General features: G+C 40.8%; 2 protein-coding genes across 3 annotated transcripts in view; one reads left to right on the top strand and one right to left on the bottom strand.

Moving 5' to 3' along the window:
* Positions 1 to 342: 342 nt before the first annotated feature.
* Positions 343 to 15,143, top strand: LOC130922070 (solute carrier family 41 member 1-like). 2 transcript variants are annotated; one of them, XM_057846581.1, is made up of 10 exons: positions 343 to 1,770; positions 5,111 to 5,218; positions 7,132 to 7,203; positions 7,372 to 7,516; positions 7,605 to 7,751; positions 7,879 to 8,023; positions 8,110 to 8,189; positions 9,804 to 9,938; positions 10,298 to 10,446; positions 13,922 to 15,143. In XM_057846581.1, exons 2-10 carry the CDS (start codon positions 5,189 to 5,191, stop codon positions 14,084 to 14,086), a joined length of 1,068 nt encoding a protein of 355 aa, XP_057702564.1. In that variant the 5' UTR covers positions 343 to 1,770; positions 5,111 to 5,188; the 3' UTR covers positions 14,087 to 15,143. The 2 variants fall into 2 exon arrangements, with proteins under 2 accessions (XP_057702564.1, XP_057702563.1); XM_057846580.1 differs by having other exon boundaries at positions 343 to 1,774; positions 13,922 to 15,142.
* si:ch211-236h17.3 (carbohydrate sulfotransferase 11) overlaps positions 15,001 to 17,886 on the bottom strand; it is a 30,450-nt gene continuing 27,564 nt past the window's right edge. The window contains exon 3 of the mRNA XM_057846582.1: positions 15,001 to 16,557. Coding sequence (XP_057702565.1) covers positions 15,715 to 16,557 — 843 coding nt within the window. The 3' untranslated portion in view covers positions 15,001 to 15,714. The remainder of the gene's footprint in view (positions 16,558 to 17,886) is intronic.

The following is a 17,886-nucleotide window of genomic DNA, read 5'->3' as shown; positions in this document are numbered from 1 at the left end:
ATACATACATACATACATACATACATACATACATACATACATACATACATACATGTACTGTATATGTATATATGTATATGCATGAGAATGCCGCAATGTTAGGCAGATAATAGATTACACCAGTCAAAGCGGATGCTCAGATACCTTTTTAGGCAGCAGCAGTCGCAGCACGTGTTAGTGACAGGTACAGCACCTGCTGCTTAGAGATGCGTCATCCTCCGAGGACACCGAAAGGCAGAAGAAGGAGGAGCTATACAAAAAGTAAGGGGGGACCGACCAGCAGCAGCACCCTCTAAAAACAATCAAGAGGAGGAGAAATGCTGACAAAGAAGAGTACGCATCATTTCTGGTCATTGTGACCATACAATCAGCCTTGCACCTACATGTGTTTGTAGACACACCTATTGTGTCTGTCATTTTATTTTTTACAGAGTGCCTCCGTGACTTGCCTCTTCATCTGACATTAGAAGGAAACAAACTGTGCCAAGACTTGGACTCAGACCCTATTTCCACTCATCTAAAAGCATCCTTCACAGTGACTTGCTGCTTGGAACAGATATTCAACCATTGCCCTGATGAAGTTAAAGCAGGTGCTCCATCTTAATCAAGAGAGGGAGCTGTGGACGGAGACAGAGGAGAGGGTGCACATGAGGACTGAGAAGAAGCTCGTGGCTTTCTGGACGTCCTTGTCCCACCGGACTTTTACTCTTTTTCGGCCACGTGAGCGACCCGGCTTCCAGCGATCGGCCTCGGCTGCCCGGCTACTCAAAAGTGAAGCGTGAAGCGTGTGTGTGTGGGGGGGCGCTTGTGTGTGTGTAATGTGTATGTTTGAGGCAGAGGGCTCCGTTTTCCTGGCCGACCTAACTACTGTGCAGTGCACTCTTTAAATCTACGTGGAGGCAGGTTTGTTAGCCGCCTCCATTTGCCATCAATCAAGGCAACTCCTTTCATTCCCTTTAAATGTAGCGCGCTCTCATCTTGTATGAAGACATCTCAATGTGAAAAATTATGCAAAAAAGTACAATCTGGACTGGAACAATGTCACTGAGCTTAGCCTGTGTGGCAGCAGGCGACATATGAGTAACCTCATTAAATAAACTTGTGACATGCACGTACGTGTCCGCAGAGCTCAGAGTTTGTGTGCCTATACTGCAATCAAATTCCCCAAAACTGCGTAAGACCACCTGCGCGGGCATATCCTCAGACAACCGACTTTCTGTCAACAAATTGTCATTCGGGCCTATCTTCAAGGGCACACCTCACCAAAGGTGACATGTCCAAATTCCCAACCAGATACAACGAAGCTTATGCTTGCACAAAAATCAAGACACGGCAGCATTTCCACAAGTGCGATAGACTAAAATAGAGCCCAGAGTGTGAATGAATGAGTGAGTGTGCGTGATGCCTTCCAGACCTGCTGTCATCTGTCATGCAGGTTGTGTCTGTGTCTGATTCAAAGTGGTTAGTGGCATTCCTCCAATGTCTCCAAAATTGATTTTGAGTGTCAGAGCTGTTTCCTGGATATGAGATGAGAACTCTGACAGCAACAAAGCATCACTTGGAGTGAAGGATATTTCTTATACAGTCCTAATTGTGTTTGCTCAAGTGGAGATGGATATTTGAGTATAACAATTTGGAAACTAATTCCATAAAGCCTAAGAGAAGATCTTAAATGAAGAATGGGCTAACAGGGACCAGTCATGGTGGTGACTCATCTGGCACTTGAGCTGTGTTTCCAGAGAACGAAGCTGAGAGGCTTCACCTATTTTTGTAGGTACGGTATCTGAAATGTACATATGGATATTCCTGACATTTTAGTTTTCCTCCTTTTGAAAATACGTAGACATTGTTCTGTAATTTTAACGCCTCAGTTTGACAAAGTGGAGTATTCATTTCATCAACTGACATCGATTGATTGCTCTATAGATATAAATAAAGAGAGTTAGAGAGTAAAGTAATCTATAATTAATCAACATATTTCAAAAGCATAAAAGCCAAAATTTGAGCCAGAGCGATTTTTTGTCACTTTGCAAGAACAAGTTTTTTAATGAATTTTTTTTTAAAATGATAAGAAATAAAATTGTTTAATTTCTCTACTTTGTTTTTTTAAGTCCATACTTTTGCTTGAGTAAACTTGTTAAATCAGTACTTCTTTTACATTTCCTCTTAGATTTTATTTATTTTTGCACTAAACAAAAGTAGATACAGTGGTATGAAAAAGTATTTGATGTGGAAAAAAAATAGCACTAAATTACATTTTTGCACAGTAGCATTAGATCTTTGTATACCAGGGGTCAGCAACCTTTTTGGTGTGGAGTGCCACTTTCAAATTTTCTTGTCAATCAGTGTGCCACCCCAAGATTTATGATGCGCAACCGAATTTTTATATTCAGCAGAGCTGGAATTTTACTCCAAACAAAAAAAACATGGACATACATCTAATTTGTATAACTACCATTCGTCTTCATCAATTAACTAAAAACTAATGCATATTGTCGAAAATATCAAAACTTGAAAATAAGTGCAACAGTAATAACAGCTGTACAGCTGCACCATTTTATGCAAACATATCACACACACACACCCCAGAACGCAAAGGGGAACAGGTTCTCAGTGCAGGTCTCTCACAGTACAGAGAGCCTTCAAAGTCAGAACAGCCGACTCTTACATTTTGTCTTGTTCACTAGCAACTTAAACAGTGAATTATATGCACAATTTTAGATTTTATATTACAAATATAAAAGATACCTACTTTAATGTGTTCCTTGGCCCTGCTTTCTATGAATTTTCATGTTTTGTCTCATAGTGGCGTTTGACACTTGTTGTGCGACACACAACTCTCTCGAGGCATAATGCACAAAAAGAGCTACCAGAAGTAACCAGGCAACCAGTTGTTACCGGTATCCCCAAGGGGCCGCTGTCCCCTACAATATGATCGGCTTGCTAGTTAAGCGTAGAAGAAGAATTGGGCGTCTGGGCGAGAAAAAGAGAGGGAGCGAAGGAAGGTGTTGAGAGAGAGCGGAGAGCGCCGTGAAAAGGAGAGAAGAGGCTGTGTCCCCCGCTGGTTTTTGTTAAAAGTCTCCAGTAAAACGCCATCCAACGCGTCACAGTGTTTTTATACACATTGCCACCTCTCCGAAGTAAGCACCGGACGAATCGACGGCAACGAGCCACGTTAATCGCCGGTCCACTCCATACTACAGTGCAAGCATCGCTTCACCCGCTGCCCTGACCTGACGGCTGGCAATCGGGGTCCAACCGGAGTGTTGCGATGCGCCGGGACAGGGGTGTACAGCCTCGTATCTTAAGCGACCGGCCTACGCGCCGGGGCGAGGGTGTGACATCGGGATCTCAATTCAAAGTTAAAGCGACGGGGCTCCCGGCGCGGACGCCGGCGATTCGCCGGCTGTCTACTCGCTTACTGGCCCGCCGGCCTCCACGCTGGGGCTTGGAGTAACAGTACCAAAAAGTGCAGATTGGTAACACTGTGTACTTCCACCAGCTCTCTGACTGGTTGGCTTCATGACTCGTTAGTAGCGGGTGCTGAATTGAGCGCGCAGAGGAAAAAAAAAAAACGACGAGCACAGGAATCGAGAAATTGAAGAGCTGGAAGTGTGCTCAAAATCCATAATTGTTCGCAAATAACGGTATAGGCAGAGGGGTCGGGAGGGACGCTCCTGTAAAGCCCTAAATAACAGGGTGTGCAACTAAAAATGTCTTAATTTCAGGTTAAAAAAAAATATATATATATATTATTTTGCCATGCGCTCGCGTGTCACTGGTTAACCCTTCGCGTGCCAGTGCTGACACGCGTGTCATAGGTTGCCGACCCCTGTTGTATACTTTAAAATTTTACATACATATTTGAATGGAATTATCGGCGTGACATTATCGGTTATCGGGTGGAAGGGGCAGGAAATATCGGTTAGCGATATTGGTTGAAAAATGAATTATCGTGCATCACTACTTTTCATACCACTGCATGCTCAAAAAGACCACTTTCAAACATAATGGTTTTGTTGACTGATTCCCTCATAATCAAATCAATTTGCTTTCATAATACAAACAAACTTCAAATTAACATCCACTGAAAAATACATTGCAGTGTTGCTTTTGGCAGCGCTTTTAATTTTCGTTTTCGTCTTTTGGATGATAGTAGTTTCGTCTTCGTCATATATTAGTCAGCTCAAAATGTGTCCGAATGTCTTCGTCCAGTTTTTGTTGACAAAAACTCAAGACTAATTTCATCTAGTTTTTAGTTGACGTTTACTAAAAATGGTCTTATCTGTAAAATTAAATTTTACCCCAAAAATAAATAAATTAATAAACTTTTTCATAATTTCCAAATGAACATAGACAGAATTGTAGCTTGTACACAGACAGCACCAACTTGGTGATAATACACACACAGCAGGAAAACAGTATATTATTTTTCCATGAATTATACCCACCCGGACGCCACGAACTGGATGTAAAAAAAAGTTGTCCGAGAGTTTAAGCGGACGCTCGCCGTTAGCGTCAGCCTAATGCTTATGCGAATGCTATGCTAATGCTACCAGTTACATTTTAGTGTGTGGTGATGACTCAGCAGGGACCTTTAAAGGCTAAAGCAACATTGCATATTCTCTCTGGCCAAGATGAGAAAAAAATATCCTCCCGTGTGTACAAGCCTTGAGACTGGAGGACACTGCACTGGTGAGTCGGGGGGGCAGCACAACACGAGAGTGACACAAGCAGACACTGCTACGCTGCAGGCTGCAGATAAAATGTCACACATTGTGAACGTGACGGAAACCATTGCGCATTTTCGTCTCGTCAGACGAAAACTGGCATTTGGCATATTTTAGTCCCTCAAAACTCGTTTTAAGCTCGTTATTGTCTCGTCATCGTCATGAAAAAAGTGTTCGATGATTAAATATTTTTCTTATCATCATCATTGACGAAAAAAACACTATAAAGGGCTTCATGAATGCTTCAAAGCCAGTCAAAAATCACTGTATTACAAACCACTGATATGGAGAGACCATTTTCCTTATTACCGGTGCCTGCATTCAAAAACATGTCACTCTAAGGTAGCTGAAATTGGCTTATGCTGATGTTTTTTTTCCAGCACTGGGTGGTGTTTCAAGAAATTTCCGAGGTTTTTATCTTGGTTCCAGCCCTGGTGGGACTGAAGGGGAATTTGGAGATGACATTGGCATCCAGACTGTCAACAGCAGTGAGTAGAACCACTCTTCTAGACATACAGTCCCATACTCACTTATACAGTATATAGTCCTTCTCAAAAAATTATCATATTTTGATAAAGTTCATTATTTTCTGTAATGTACTGATAAACATTAGACTTTCATATATTTTAGATTCATTACACACAACTGAAGTAGTTCAAGCCTTTTATTGTTTTAATATTGATGATTCTGGCAAAAAAGTCAAGAAAAACAAAAATCCCTATTTCAAAAAATTAGCATATTTCATCCGACCACTACAAAAAAGTGTTTTTTAATACAAAAAAAGCCAACCTACAATTAATTATATCAGCTATGCACTCAATACTTGGTCGGGAATCCTTTTGCAGACATGACTACTTCAAAGCTGTGTGGCATGGATGCAATCAGCCTGTGGCACTGAGGTGTTATGGAGGCCCAGGATGCTTCGATAGCAGCCTTAAGCTCATCCGCAGTGTTGGGTCTGGTGTCTCTCAACATCCTCTTCACAATATCCCACAGATTCTCTATGAGGTTCAGGTCAGGAGAGTTGGCAGGCCAATTGAGCACAGTAATGCCATGGTCAGTAAACCATTTACCAGTGGTTTTGGCACTGTGAGCAGGTGCCAGGTCGTGCTGAAAAATGAAATCTTCATCTCCATAAAGCTTTTCAGCAGATGGAAGCATGAAGTGCTCCAAAATCTCCTGATAGCCAGCTGCATTGACCCTGCCCTTGATAAAACACAGTAGACCAACACCAGCAGCTGACATGGCACCCCAGACCATCACTGACTGTGGGTACTTGACACTGGACTTAAGGGCATTTTGGCATTTCCTTCTCCCCAGTCTTCCTCCAAACTCTGGCACCTTGATTTCCGAATGACATGCAAAGTTTGAGCAACAGTCCAGTGCTGTTTCTCTGTAGCCCAGGTCAGGCGCTTCTGCTGCTGTTTCAGGTTCAAAGGTAGCTTGACTTGGGGAATGCAGCACCTGTAGCCCATTTCCAGCACACGCCTGTGCACAGTGGCTCTGGATGTTTCTACTCCAGACTCAGTCCACTGTTTCTGCAGGTCCCCCAAGGTTTGGAACTGGCCCTTCTCCACAATATTTCTCAGGCTGTGGTCACCCTTTCTGGTTGTGCACCGTTTCCTGCCACACTTTTTCCTTCCCATAGACTTCCCACTGAGGTGGCTTGATACAGCACTCTGGGAAGGGCCTATTCGCTCAGAAATTTCTTTCTGTGTCTTAGCCTCTTGCTTGAGGGTATCAATGATAGCCTTCTGGAAAGCAGTTAGGTCGGCAGTCTTGCCCATGATTGTGGTTTTGAGTAATGAACCAGGCTGGGAGTTTTTAAAAGCCCCAGGAATCTTACGCCAGGGTTTTGAGTTAATTTGATGATTCAGATGATTAGGCTAGTAGCTTCTTTAGAGTACCTTTACATGATATGCTAATTTTTTTAGATAGGGATTTTTGTTTTTTCTTGACTTTTTTGTCAAAATAATCAATATTAAAACAATAAAAGGCTTAAACTACTTCAGTTGTAATGAATCTAAAATATATGAAAGTCTAATGTTTATCAGTATATTACAGAAAATAATGAACTTTTTCACTATATGCTAATTTTTTAGAAGGACTAGTATACATAATTTTTGTCATTTGACATTTTAATAAATCTACAAGTAAGAGAATTATCTCCACAGTTGTTTTGTACATTAACCTAATTAAATAAGCCACAACCCTTTCTTCCATTAATCCACAAAGTTGACAGCCAACAATTTCTTTTAGGAATTAATGAAATCTGTGAAGCTTATGGAAAGATATATCTTAAACTTTGTTAGTTATGATAACCTTTCATACAAAGAGCATGCTAATGTCAATATTTCTTCAGTGGTACATTTGATGCAAGCACCTCCCCTTCCTTCCACAGGCCAACACAGGGCAGCTGGAGGAGCCTCAGCAGCAGCGGAGGATAGTTCTCTGTAATTTAGCTCTCATCCAGGTGGTTCAAAGTAACATCATCCATTTATTTTCTATACCACTTGTATTCATCAGACTTGACCAATTGCCTTCATTAGCACTATAGAGGTTTCAAGTGATCTTGAGCTAATCATAAGAATGTTGATATAAAATAATATAATATATTCTGATGAATATCTATTCCGTGAAGGTCCAGGCCACTATTGTCGGCTTCCTGGCTGCGGTGGCAGCGGTGAGTCTCAGTGGTCTGAGCAGAGGTAGTGTGGATGTTGTCCACACTGCAATCCTGTGTGCCAGCAGTATTACCACTGCCTTTATTGCTGCACTATCTCTAGGTCAGACAAATATACAACATACGTATATAGACAGTAACAATAAGCCTCCAAAAATAACCGGGCGGTCACCATCTTGCAATACTGCCAGGCCTCGTTATGGTGGCTGTGATCATTGGCTCCAGGAGAATGGGTGTCAACCCAGATAACATTGCCACACCCATTGCTGCCAGCTTGGGTGACATCATCACTCTGTCTTTGCTTGCTGGGGTCAGCAGTTTTTTCCTCTACTGCAAAGGTGAGAGGGATTTTTCTTTTTTTACATTAACTTTAAGCTAGGAAAGGAAGAAAAGTAAAGAGAATGAATGGATGAAAGAATTAATATAATATGATATTAACTTATTTTCTATTCTAATCATGTTCAGACATGTGGTACCTGCCCATTGCGGTGTGTGCCCTTTTCCTTCTTCTTGCTCCACTATGGGCCCTCATCGCCTGTCAGTCTCCACCAATCAGAGAGATCCTGAAGTCAGGCTGGCAGCCAGTAATTTTGTCCATGTCTGTCAGCAGGTGGGACGGCAGGTTTTGTTATCCCTTGTCAAACAACATCAAGTATTCATTGTCTCTTGTCATGCATTTGTCTTGTTATGTTTCAGCATTGGTGGTCTCATTCTAGATAAGACAGTGAGCAATCCAAACTTTGAAGGTATGGCAGTTTTCACCCCAATCATCAATGGTAAGTGGATTTAGAAAATGACCACACTGAAGTGCAAGGATGCATAGACTTCATAATGATTGACGGGTCAGATTAGACCTTCGCTGCGCAACGCCTTTAAGTAAGGGGCCGCCCTACAGTCAGCTTCAGTTATTCGCAGTCGGTCGCAGAGTCAACACATGCAGTGATCCAACGCCTGATTTAGGATTGAAAAAGTATGAAAGCTGAACCGCATACAAACAGCAAGGATTTTCTCAGGAGTGATTTGTTCGAGGATTCAAGGTAATTATTATATTTTTCGTACCATGCATGCATTTTGAAACGTTGTGAAAAACATCAATGGGAGAAATTAACTTCTACGGACTAGCATCATTCGTCGACATATTTACGTAGATGCAAACTGCTCGTTTTTTTCGTTTCGTTTTTTTCTCGTTTGGCTTTTAGCCAATAATCGAGACTCTTTTACGTCCATATCTATAAAGAATTCAGGGATTTAAGCATTTATTCACAAGAATTTTCAACGGAAAAAGCTCTTTGTTTACATATGACAGCTGCTAATTTCCTTCCAGACTAGCCTCACAGTTCGCAATATTTACGTAAAATAAATGCTAACTGCACGTTTTATTTTTTGCTTTTAACCAAGAATGGAGTCAGTTTTACGTCCATATCCCTGAAGAATTCAAGGATTTAAGCATTTATTCACAAGAATTTTCACCGGAAAAGCTCTGTTTGCATATGGCGGCTGCCACATGGACTGACAGACTAGCATCGTACTTCGACATATTTACGTAAAATAAATGCTAATTGCCCATTTCTTTTGCTTTTAACCAAGACTCAAGACTGTTTTGCGTCCATATTTATTTAAAAAAATCAGGGTTTTAAGCATTTGTTCACAATAATTTTCAATGAAAAAAATCTCCTTGTCTGTGATTCCACTCAGTCAGCTTTCACGGCCATACAAGCAATGCAGGCCCCCTATTAATCGGCCTCGCGTCCCCTGTCTTGTCAATATCACTCTGAAGTCTATGCATGGATGTCTCACCAAAAGCATTGAGAAAAGAGTTGTAACAATTCATTCAAATTCTATTCTTGGAAGAATTGGATGGTTGCTTAAAGGACCTCCTGTTTTAAAACTGCCATAATAATTGTGCACATGCTGTGGTTACATTGTTTTCAGGTTTAACTAATGTTCAGTTTTTTATGTTATTAAAGATTTTTCTCTGCCAGATTAACAACCAAGTTGTATGTGTTTCAAATTGCCTGAGGCAATTGCTTTTAGTTAATGGTTACATTAGTGCATATTGTCAGCACTCCTCTGTGAGTTTGTGAGGATTCTGCTGTGTAAACCAGGGGTGTCCAAACTGGTCCTCAAGGGGCGCTGCGGGGATATGTTTTTGTTCCAACTGATCCAGCACAGCCCGTTTAACCAATGTGGTTTCTGTTTAAACAAGCTGCATCAACTGATTACACGTGTAAGACACCAGATTAGTGAAAAGGTGTCCTCTTGATTGGTTGAAATGAAAACTGCACCCGTAGAGGCTCTTTGTGGAATAGTTTGGACATCCTTGGTGTAGAACCGTCGAAAAAGATGGCTGATAGTGGTGCAAGTGTCAGCACTTTGCCCTTTCCATTTAGGTGTTGGAGGAAATCTTGTAGCCATCCAGGCCAGCAGGATGTCCACTTACCTTCACTATAGGAGCGTTCCTGGAGCTATGCCAATCAAAATCACCACGAGCTGTTCTGGACCCTATGCTACGTTCTGCTCCTCAGGTTAAAAACACAAAATACTTGGCACTGGACTGATAAATGTTGAATGGATACGGGGAAAGAGATTATTGGTGGGAGTGGGTGTGTAAGGTCCCAGCTGTCTAAGAAGACGTTACTCTCTCGAGCAGATACTGTAACCTAGCCTACGGCTAGTTCTGTCCTCACTAAGCCTTGCTGCATGAATTGGCAAGGTCGGATGACAAGCAAAATAACTTCAAAGACATCCCCAAAAAAGTACATTTGCAATTGATTGAAAATGTTCACAGGCATACGATAAACAGAACTGCAAATAAATACTTAACACAATAATATACTAATAAACATCACACTTAATACTTAAATTTCTTTTTGCATCTGTTTAGATGTGAATTCCAAATCAGCTAGAGTCCTGGTCATCCTTGTAGTACCAGGTCACCTTCTCTTCCTATACATGATTCATCTTCTGCAAGCAGGGCACACAGTCATGACAGCTGCTTTCATCGTTTGTTACCTGTCGGCCGCGCTGCTTCAGGTAAGATCACATTTGGCTATTCGACTGGAACAAATTTGCAATTCTGGTACTATAATTAAAATACATTAAAGGACTAAAGAAATCACAGTCAACTGTTGAATCACTCCTGATAGTATGATACTGTAAATAAAAATAAAGTACTTCAAAAAATTACAGTCGGCTGCTTGTTCATTGCTGGTAGTATGATACTGTAATTTATACAGTGAGACATTTTACATTGTAGTATCTCTTGCCTAATGACAAAGTTTCATCTGACATCTTGTTCTTTGAGGCTTGTCTTGTCAGACTCTGACAATGGCGTACCGTGAGCAACACATCACTTTTGCTCATTAATATTCATGACGTTAGCAATTGTTGCTAGGCGGGACAACGTCCCGTTTGTCCCAAATAGTAAATGAATAGAAATAGTGTACGAACGAGATATTTATTGCGTTGCTGTCGCGTGTTTGGTGGGGCTCGCATGCGGCTGGATGTGATTGGGCGCGCTCGGGTGGAGGGGTCCCGGTGCCGGGATTGGCGATGGAGTGGCATGGGGTCGGTTGCCGATGGGCTTTCACTCACAAGGGATTCAAACGATTACTGGGTTCTAGATCACAGAGCTGATTTGTGTACACTCTACCCCTCCCAATCACTTAGCCTATAGACTCCGCCACCCCTCTCCCCTTCTTTCACTGGTCAACAGGCCCCCCACATGGTGTCAACCAGAAATACATCTAACTGACGATAGCACCAACATATTCATAGTTAGTGTAGGCGTTCAATGTACTTCTTCTTGTTTGTGTTTTTCTTTCTTTTTTTGTTTTTCTTTTCTTTTCTTCTGTTCCCCCATAACCCCTTCCTGTTTGCTGCTTTGTCATAATAAACGAAGTATGTTGAATGATCACAATGGGAGTATATCATACTCTCAATGTGAAACATTAAAACTGTTCAGACCAACTGGACACTTAGACTTCCATTCTCCGTGTCAAACAGCTGAACAGGACAGGTTTAAAAAAAAAAATAAAATAAAATAAAATAAAGTACTTTAAAAAATTATAGTTAGCTGCTTGTTTATTGCTGGAAGTATGATACTGTAACTTATACAGTGAGACGTTTTACAGTGTAGTTGCTCTTGCCTGATGAGAAAGTTTCATCTGACGTCTTGTTCTTTGAGGCTTGTCTTGTCAGACTCTGACAATGGCGTTCCGCAAGCAACACGTCACTTTTGCTAATTAATATTCATGACGTTAGCAATTGTTGCTAGGCGGGACAACCTCCCGTTTGTCCCTAAATGAATGGAAATAGTGTTGGAACAAGATGTTTACTGAGCTTAATTTACCAATTCTGTCCGAAAATAATGTCCCGGGTCCCAAATTCACTGTTAAAGATGTGGAAGAACATACACATGTTCAGTTAAAGAGATGGCTTAAGTGTCGGGGGCTGAAAAAGAGCCGACTTGATCCAGAGTTAGCTTTTTTATCAACACCTTTTTCTTGTGTGCATTGTCTTACGTCACTGACAATGACATTTTCCTGTTTCAACAATCTATCCCTTACCACCATATGCCCTGTCTTTCTTATATATTATATCCTCTGGTTGTCTTACGTCTCTGACTGTTTTTTTTTATTTTTTATTTTTTTAAATTTGTTTTTTATTGTTTTCCAGTCGCATGTTAAATTGAGCATCCATTTCTAAGCAGCGGAATCAAACTTGTAAACTATGTGACAATGTATAAAGAACAATACCCCCCAAAACAGAAAATACAAATCAAACCATACATGCAACACAAAAAAAATCATACTTAAACACACACAAACAGTACTTCATCGGTCCTAAGATATACTGTATATTAGCATCCTGTCTCCGCAGTTCATCAGCAGCAATTAGTCCCACACAGTGCTCCCCAAAAATCAGAATCCAATGCTGTATACATAGAAATATATGAACCTTTGGGTCCAGCGGAAGGAGCAGTCTCATACCGTACGTCACTAACCGAAAGGGGAATTTTTGTTTTATAACGCACACAACAGCAAAAAAAAAACCTAAACATTATTCTGGAATCTGAGGGAAATTCAAGGCTCCCACATACACCAGAAAAGGTCTGACCGTTCTTAGAGGCAATTTACATTGCTATTTTTGTGTAGCGATCGCAAATGCTACAAAGTGACCACCAACGAACTTTTAATTTTCAACAAATCTTAATTCTATAATTTATTTACACTTTCCCCTTTCTAAAATCGTTTTTTTTTTTTTTTTTTTTTTAACGACAGAAAAGGTAAAAGTGGCAGTGAGATGCCATTTTATTTTTTTTTTCAGGTTATTCATTGTCAGACTGAAGCAGCACGGAAAAACGCCACGCTAAAACACAAAAATATCAAAATGGCTTACCTCTTCGTCCTCTGTAGTACCATGGTGTTACGTCCCATGAACGGCTCGCTAAGGGCGTAACATAAAACGAGCCACAAGTTTACAAGAGGACACAAATTTATTTACACAAATCAAACTCGCAATGAACAATGGATACAAAATACTGAGAAGCGCGGCCAAAATAACAAATAAAAGGAATCTACAATTCAACCCAACCCGCTAACTAAACCCTGACCATGAAAAGGAAATAAAGAAAAGACAGCCACTATGTTAGCTTCTTACACTAAACAAAACAGGAGAAAACGGGTTGAACAGAAATGGCGGCTTACCCCTACTGCTTCAGTGCTCTTATTTACAGTGGTGAACCAAAATGATCCAATAATGGCAAAACACAAAAGACCTCACCGAAAAAGCGGGAGAATAACAAAGTAGCGATCAAATGCACACGAGTGTAAATGGCGAGCAAACAGCTGGCGAGGAGGACCGCGGCACGAAAGCTGTCAATGCGATCTCACCTGTCAGTTGACAGCGTCCGACTTTAAGCTTGGCGCCCTTTCTTCGTGGCCAATCAGCGGCGGCGACGTCGTCTGTATGTCCGGCGTTGATCAACTTACGTCACATTGGGAGGGGAGGCAGCCATCTGGCGGAGGCGGGGATCAGCTGACTGACAGAGTCTCAAAAAAATAACTAGACGGCAATGGCCGTCACACATGGCCCCCAACAAAAGGTTTACTGCATATGAAATGTGAATGGCTTCACTTGCTGGCGTTAAACTGGTCTTTTGGACATCCGTGCAAGTTGATCCATTCCTCACATTTTTTCCTCCGAGTTTTTTGTTTCGGGAAACGTATGAAGAAAACATCCTTCATATGTCGTAATGGCTAGAGTCATTTCTACAAGTTCCATAGCAGCAGTGTTTGACCGGCATGTTCTTTTTTTTCCGAAAGATTACCGGAGAAAACAAACAGAAATAACATGGGTTGTATGCGAGGGCGTGTCTATAATGTCCCACTTCCGCGTTACGATGGTGATGTCACAGTCTTAAAATGGCATTCGTGCGGTACGCTATTGAGCATGTCCAAAAAAATACAACACATTTAACAGTTCCCTTTTCTGCTTTCTTGTACAGGTGGTGATTCTCCTCTATGTAGCCAACGTGATGGTGAGCTGGCTGTGGCAGAGGGGCTTGGACCCAGACAATTTCTCTATCCCTTACCTGACAGCACTGGGTGACCTGCTGGGAACGGGGTTTCTGGCCCTCAGTTTCAGACTGATTCGGAGCATAACCTTCTGAAGGTTCAAAGTTTGAACACAGTATTGAGAACTATATGCTCATTTTGATTAATTAGTGAGGTATCGTCATGCAAACATTGTCATGACGCAATCTATCCTTTAGCAGAATTCGTGTTCTGTAGTTTTCTTTGACAACATTTTATTAATCATATAGATAGCATTTATTGTCCCGTAGGGAAAATCATTTTTACAGTCGGTCATCACCAAATATGTATTGACTTTGGTAAAGCTATTAATATCAAATATATCAATAGATTTCAAATATAAAGGCCTGGTCACATAAATACTAAAGCTATGTAGGCTACTTGCAGACTTTGTTGATAAATTATACTGTATCAGTATAGAAGTGTGAAACTAGTTACATGTATCGCATTCATGAAGTTTGTATTTATAAGGTTTGAAATGGAGGGAATGGATAAAAAATTAACTTTTTATGGATATGAATGAGCCGCTGTAATACACTTTCATTGAAATTCTTGTGTAAGGTGTTAGAACGGTTACAACGGTGATGTCACACTGTTTTCGATAATTGACTTTGGGTAATAGATGGATGCCATAGCCAACTAATGTACATTAGTCCCTGGATTTTACACCTTTTGTCAGGTCTCACATTAACTAGCAAATGTTTTTAGTCGGAGCATAACTATATTGTAAGTACTGTATATGTCAGTTGCTGCAATGCATATGTGTTTTCAATAGTTCTTTGTTTCCAGACTCAGAGATGGGTTCTTGATATCTATAAAGAGACCTAATATGAATGTCAAGTTAATATTAATTTGCTGTTTATCAGTATGTTACATGACGTCTGAAAAGTGAAACTGTTTAGATATGACTTCAAAAGAAGATGAGCTGACATGAAAAATTTGTGGGTAAAAGAAAAATGTGCAATGTTCTATGTTTTGCTTGAGATACAAATGCAAATACTGTATCGGAAATTAAAAGCAGACATTTCTATTAATGGCAAGCCCCAATTTTTTTCAGACTACAAGGTAGAAAAAATTAGAATCACCGTTCCAATACCTTTGGAAAGAATGTACAGTATACAGATTCTGTGCAAAGCCGATGTCACGTTCATACTTCCAATATTAAATTCCAACAAACTTGCTGCTCAATGACATTTATTTAAAAATTGTGCCAACATTTCATGGTCGGTCTGACATAATTCAGTCAGAAAAAACACAATAAATTAAAACAGTATTGCCCAATATTATAAAATGAAACACAAGCACATTTACAAATCAGTTTCTCTGGGGTCAAATAAAGGCTTACTATCAAAAGGCACGAGACATTCTCTGTTGCAATTTTTTAACTTTCATTGTGCTGTTGAAATTTAGCCCCCAACAGATATCTCACTTTTATTGTGCAAATACCCCAGAAAAGAGAAACACATTTCAAATTCAAAGTGAAATTGTTTACACAGTCACAGACTAGTACTCACGTAATCACTGTTTACAGTAAAAATACCAATTGGTCCCAGGTTTCACCTTGCTTCTGAACAATTTTACAATGTGGTGGTTCACATGTACAAAACATGTACTCTGTGTAGTCAGTAACATTCTGTTTATTGGTGTTGTCACAAGGCATTTTCTTCCGATATCTATGGATGTACAGGACTACATTTCTGCTTCATCAAAACTTGAGGTATGCTGGCACAGAGTAATTAAATAACAGGAAGTCCATGCGATAGAGGTTATACAGTTTCTTCTGATAGAAGGGGCTAATGTTAAGGAAGAACTGTGCTGCCATGTGTCCAGTAGTCCTGGTACTCTTGGTTGAGGCAGGAAACTTAACCTGGTCCTCCACTCCAGCAAGTCGTAGCACGTAGTTGGAGTCCTGCTCCAGCGTCTCATATTTACCCACCACGTCATAGTGTATGAGGCAGGGATGGCACAATGAGTGCACCCGTTCCCAATGCTCATTGAAGGGTTCTTCAATCTGGGTTGCCGGGTTCACAAGGTAATACACAAACTCCTCAAAGGTGACATCGTCACCTTTCTCTAGTGCTTCCGGCTGTGGGTTGGGCCTGTGCCGGCGCACAATCTTGGTGCCATATCGTTTATGAAAAGCAGTGTTGTAGCGTTGTGTGAATTTGTTGCGGTACGCAGACACAAGCCGCTCAAATGGTTCACGTACAAACATAAACTTCAAGTAGGAGCGTAAGCGTTGGTTAATCTGGGAGGTGGAATACTCAGACAAGGTGCGCAGATTTCCTGAGACGTGGGCCTCATTTGCTGGTATCCCTAGAGGGTCTCGCTGGGGTCCGGCGGCACCCGTCAGAACCATGAGTACTCGCTTCCAGTTGGTGCAGGCTACTTTGGGTACGTAGCAGTACAGCAATCCATGCTGGTCATCCACGATAACATGCTTAAGGTCCTCTGGGATAAGAACTCTACGTTTTCGGGTATAGGTACGGCAGGCTTCTTCTAAAAGCTCCCGGCGGCCTTGATGGATAGCCTGCACTTCCGACTCCGCCTACAAGGTAAAAAGCAATGGTTAAAAAAAAAAACCAAACCTTTCATTTGAACATTCTGAGAGGAGTACCTCTTGGCTAATAAAATTGCAATAGCAGATATTGCATTTTTGGTGTCTCACAGCATATACGATCACTGCTGTGTGTAAAAGTCACAGATGGGAAAGGGAGAGCAAAACATTTTAATCATTAAAAAAAAGTTTGCAAATGTCAGATACAAAAGTTATGACATGTTTTTTATACAGCAATACAATTACAATTTTGGTGCTACTGAATGAACAATGGCTGACTTGGAGCTGGAGCGGAAGCAAGTCTTTAAAGGGATCCTTGGATAAACAGGCTTGTAGTTCTTAAAAGATAAACGTTATTACGAGTTAAAATAATTTGATATTGAAACCCCTCTAGATGTTTTAGTTTTTATACAATTTGTAAAATTAGTTTAACTAGTAGGTCGCCATTATTGTTGACGTCATAGGTTGGTGACGTCACATGGTTATGCTGCTCTAGTTAAGTGGTTCTTAACCTTGCTAAAGGTACCGAGCCCCACTAGTTTCACATGGGAATTCACTGGACCCTTCGGAATTAGATAAAAAGCAATTTTTTTAAAAATTCAAAACCGATATTTCTAAGCTAGCAAGCTAATAATTTAGCAATTTCCCGTTCAAAATTCTTCTAATTTTGAAAGCATGTTTTATAAACAGGTTAAAATTTGAGACCATATGGGCCGTTCCCTCTTACCAAGTGCGAGTCAACCTTCCACTGAGCAAACCAGATCCTCCTCTCATCAGATCGAGGACTAGCAGTTGAATGAAATGGATTAAGCCAGTAAATTGAGAGAAAACCAGTCCAAAACCTGGTCTAAAAACCCACTTTGCCTAGATTTAATCAGCGTACGAAAATAGGGCTCTGCGTTTCTTAATCTTCGCCGAACCCTTTAGTTTAGACTTACTCACCGAACCCCTGGGGTTCGATTGAACCCAGGTTAAGAACCACTGCCCTAGTGACATAAACATGCTGTCTGTTCAACCCTTTCAATTTGAACCCGAGAGGAACAATTATGAGCATGACAGCACTGTCGATATTTTACAAAACGAGCAGCAAAGGCAAAATGAGCAGGAAAGACAGGATGAGACGAGAATAGGAAATAAAAAACGTGTTCTGCCAAAATATGCAACACCGGCGAAACATCTACAAGAGGCGATTTTGACACACCAAACTTGCACTTTCAGCTTATTTTGTTTAGATGCGTACAGACAGAACATACTAAAGATGCCTAAAGAAAATACCTAAATAAGGGTGGTTTAAATATGCTATGTGACTAATGTGGTCAA

This window comes from Corythoichthys intestinalis, chromosome 9 (genome assembly GCF_030265065.1).
Source record: "Corythoichthys intestinalis isolate RoL2023-P3 chromosome 9, ASM3026506v1, whole genome shotgun sequence".
Taxonomy (NCBI): domain Eukaryota; kingdom Metazoa; phylum Chordata; class Actinopteri; order Syngnathiformes; family Syngnathidae; genus Corythoichthys; species Corythoichthys intestinalis.
The sequence above is the reverse complement of the archived record's forward strand: the minus strand, read 5'-3'. Positions and strand labels throughout refer to the sequence as shown.

What these genes read in the sequence shown, in the direction of transcription:
- LOC130922070 (XM_057846581.1), top strand. Translation starts at nt 5,189, where the DNA reads ATGACATTGGCATCCAGACTGTCAACAGCA. An exon ending in GTAATTTAGCTCTCATCCAG is followed by an intron (nt 7,204 to 7,371) that starts GTGGTTCAAAGT and finishes TATTCCGTGAAG; the next exon opens with GTCCAGGCCACTATTGTCGG. An exon ending in TTTTTTCCTCTACTGCAAAG is followed by an intron (nt 7,752 to 7,878) that starts GTGAGAGGGATT and finishes AATCATGTTCAG; the next exon opens with ACATGTGGTACCTGCCCATT.